The 3516-nt window shown below is 39.8% G+C and overlaps 1 protein-coding gene across 1 annotated transcript; it reads left to right on the top strand.

Annotated features, from left to right (window-relative positions):
* The first annotated feature begins 374 nt into the window (after window positions 1-374).
* LOC106462783 lies at window positions 375-2373 on the top strand. The gene is made up of 2 exons (XM_022390119.1): window positions 375-905; window positions 1987-2373. The coding sequence occupies exons 1-2, from the start codon at window positions 624-626 to the stop codon at window positions 2263-2265; spliced, it is 561 nt and encodes a 186-aa protein (XP_022245827.1). The 5' UTR covers window positions 375-623; the 3' UTR covers window positions 2266-2373.
* The last annotated feature ends 1143 nt before the right edge of the window (window positions 2374-3516 follow it).

The following is a 3516-nucleotide window of genomic DNA, read 5'->3' as shown; positions in this document are numbered from 1 at the left end:
ACTGCGTTTTGTTTATCAACTTGTCTGACGGCTGAATAAGTGGAGAAAATGGGAAGACGCTAATATTGAATTAAAAGGACCCCTGAAAGGTAAAGGATGGTGAGGGGGTGTCAGTATTTTGTGATAGGGCGGGGAAGGTGCTTCTGCATATTCACACGTGATGTGGCCTGACAGTCTCAAGTGCAAGAGCGTAGAACGAGCGGTGGCGCTGCTCGACTGCTGTATGTTACCTGAGTTAAATGTGGAGTTGCTTGCCAGAAAGGAGTTGGAAACTAGTTTTAAAAAAAAAACAAAAAAAAACGCCGTAGTTTACCGCGGGGCTCGCAAGGTAGTCGGGCCCAGTTGGCGACTGCTCATGTAGAACTCACGCAGATGTCGTACGCGGGCAGCAGGCGGTTCTTGGCTGAGCCACGAGGCTAATCAGACTTGGAGTGAAGGATTGCATTGGTTCTAACCGTCAGAGCTCTCACCGTGGCCAGCCAACTCACACTCGTGAGCCCTTAGCAGCGTTGTAAGACGTTGGTAGCTGATCGAGACTGTAGTATATGTACTGTGGCATCGTATGACGCTTTTTCTGTGGCGAGCTTCGCGCACAGAAACAGTAGAGTTCCGTATCTTTCCTCATGCACATGCAGTCTTGTTTAGAGCTTCACCATCCCGATGTAGGTTTCACGAGGTGTTCGCGGACATCACCTCTCGCCGTGTCGATCAAGCAGGAGAACGGACTAATTGAGACTGGCTATCCACCCACTGCTGCCCTTGGCTCACCACTCTCATCGGGCTCTAGCACAGGGTCGGGGAGTTTTTATGGTGGCCAACACTGCTATTTTTCGGGAAAAAACTTGGACTCCTTAAATACAGTCCCCAGGCTTGGAGTTCTCGGAAATCCATCGTCCATGTATTCGGTAATTTCTTATTATTTATTTTTTTCTCTCTATCCTTAAATCTCCACTCCCTTCCGTTTCATGTATTACACCTATTAATAACGTCAAGAAGGGAAGAATAGGCAGTGAATGGTGTAGTGAAAAAAAGCTTGTTAAGGACCCATTACCCCTGCTTATTTCTCTCTTTCTCTCTTTTTCATAAGACAGCTTTTAGTTGACACAAATTTCTGTGTTGTAGTGATCTAATAAACTAAAAACCAACACTGAGACAGCTTCAGTTCTGTGTTGTAGTGATCTAATAAACTAAAAACCAATACTGAGACAGCTTCAGTTCTGTGTTGTAGTGATCTAATAAACTAAAAGCCAACACTGAGATAGCTTCATTTCTGTGTTGTAGTGATCTAATAAACTAAAAACCAATACTGAGACAGCTTTAGTTCTGTGTTGTAGTGATCTAATAAACTAAAAACCAACACTGAGACAGCTTCAGTTCTGTGTTGTAGTGATCTAATAAACTAAAAACCAACACTGAGACAGCTTCAGTTCTGTGTTGTAGTGATTTAATAAACTAAAAGCCAACACTGAGACAGCTTCAGTTCTGTGTTGTAGCTGTCTCAGTATTGGTTTTTAGTTTATTAGATCACTTTAGTTCTGTGTTGTAGTGATCTAATAAACTAAAAACCAACACTGAGACAGCTTCAGTTCTGTGTTGTATGTCAGTTTTGTTTAACCATTTGTTAATTTTCGTCACCTTTTGGCTTGTTTCAAAATTACTCATTGTATATATATACATATACTGTATATTTGTTCATAGAATGTAGTTAATTACTCATTGTATGGCCCATATATATATATACTGTATATTTGCTCATAGTCTGTAGTTAATTACATATCATTTAGGGTTAGGTGAAGTTATATGCTATGATAAAATACTGTATCAATATTTTCTTTGTTATCTAAAGAGTTTTCATTTTCAACATTAACTTTTGATGTTACTGAACCTGTTGTTACTTCGTTGTCATAATGAAGCTACGTTAAAATTAGAAGATAAAACAAGAATTGATTGGATCGGTTATACAGTTTGTTTTATTCACCCAATTAGAAAGCAGCACTAGTATGGTCTCCTACTCCGGACACCTATGGTAAGTCAACAGGGCTGTCTTCGTCCTCCTCAGCTGCCCCTGTGCGCCCGGTGTCACCCTCGTCAGGTCTCGTGCACTGGATGTCCATGATGGCTGATCATGCTCACATGAATATGCCCGCGCACCCTTCGCCTCATGATGTTCACTACATGTGGAATGGAGTTGAGGTAAAGTTTAATTTACTTTTAATTTGGGAGAAAAATCTGTGTTTGCTTTCGTATTTGAATGTTTTGTTTTAGACTCTTGCGTGTCAAGAAACACTGCTGTTCACTGAATAGTGTCTAAAGCTTCATACTTTCAGGTTACGTATCCGTATCCAGGTTTAGGGGCAATGCATACAAGTTAGTGTCCATTACAAAGAGTCCGAGTAATGTACGTAATGTTTGTAAGTTTGAGAGATCGTGAATGGTCATAGCAGGCCTCTTTTACATGTGATTTTAGGATAGCTTAACATTCCAGCTAATAGGCATACTTTACACCTGGGCATGTCCCTTTCACTTTTTTTATTAAGAGGGGATAAGTTTCACTCTTATTACAACAGCGGTAGTAATGAGTCATAGAGTCATAGTTCTTGTAGAGCATATAAAAACCATCGTCCGTCTTCACGTTTGTTTGAACCCAAATGTTCAATTACACGTGATCTGAGTTACATCTACAGGTTGCTATATAATCAGAACGTGCTGAGAAACAGTGCATAGTCCACTGATTCTGTGTTTATCAACACCTACCGTAGTGTCGTTGCGCAAACAGGAGTATCCTGAAAGGCCGTCTCTGCTGTGTACTTGAATAATCACGTTTACGAAACAGCGTATTTAAAGACGTAACAGGTGAAATACAGTTGGTCAAGAGTTTTTATGGATAACTTCATTTAGGCAGGAATTTTCAATGAGTTTCTGTGATTCTTCGCCGAAACAAGGGACGCATAACCTTCGTATAATAGTGCTTTCAGAATTCAGTGGGGTAAAATGGCATGTTGTAAGACTGTAGGATGAAATATATTACAGAATAAAAATGTAACCATATTGTCGACTTAATATACCTAGACAAGGGACGCATAACCTTCGTATAATAGTGCTTTCAGAATTCAGTGGGATAAAATGGCATGTTGTAAGACTGTAGGATGAAATATATTACAGAATAAAAATGTAACCATATTGTCGACTTAATATACCTAGACAAATATTACTGTTTGTTTTTTGTAATTATATGTTATTATATCGAGTTTCTTCTGGTGGAAACGAAAACGTGAATCGGTACAAACCTGACTTACTATACGTGACAGCGTGCGCATGTATCACACACACACACACACAGAAAAAAAAAGATTGTTATTGTTTTTTGCTTGTTTCAGTACAAAGCCACATTTGAGCTATCTGCTGTGTCCACTGCGGAGAATCGAAGCCCGGATTTTAGTGCTATAAGTCCGTAACCTTATCTCTGGCCTGCCGGGAGACAAGACTATTATTATTTGTGGATATTTTATTTGTTTT

The sequence above is a fragment of the Limulus polyphemus genome, unplaced genomic scaffold, assembly GCF_000517525.1.
Source record: "Limulus polyphemus unplaced genomic scaffold, Limulus_polyphemus-2.1.2 Scaffold1249, whole genome shotgun sequence".
In the NCBI taxonomy this organism is placed as follows: domain Eukaryota; kingdom Metazoa; phylum Arthropoda; class Merostomata; order Xiphosura; family Limulidae; genus Limulus; species Limulus polyphemus.
This window is presented reverse-complemented; position numbering and strand designations above follow the sequence as displayed.

Bases quoted from the DNA above. Each gene is read 5' to 3' on its own strand.
- LOC106462783 (XM_022390119.1), top strand. From the start codon at position 624: ATGCACATGCAGTCTTGTTTAGAGCTTCACCATCCCGATGTAGGTTTC. The intron at 906-1,986 runs GTAATTTCTTAT...TCACCCAATTAG, and splicing joins ATCCATCGTCCATGTATTCG to AAAGCAGCACTAGTATGGTC.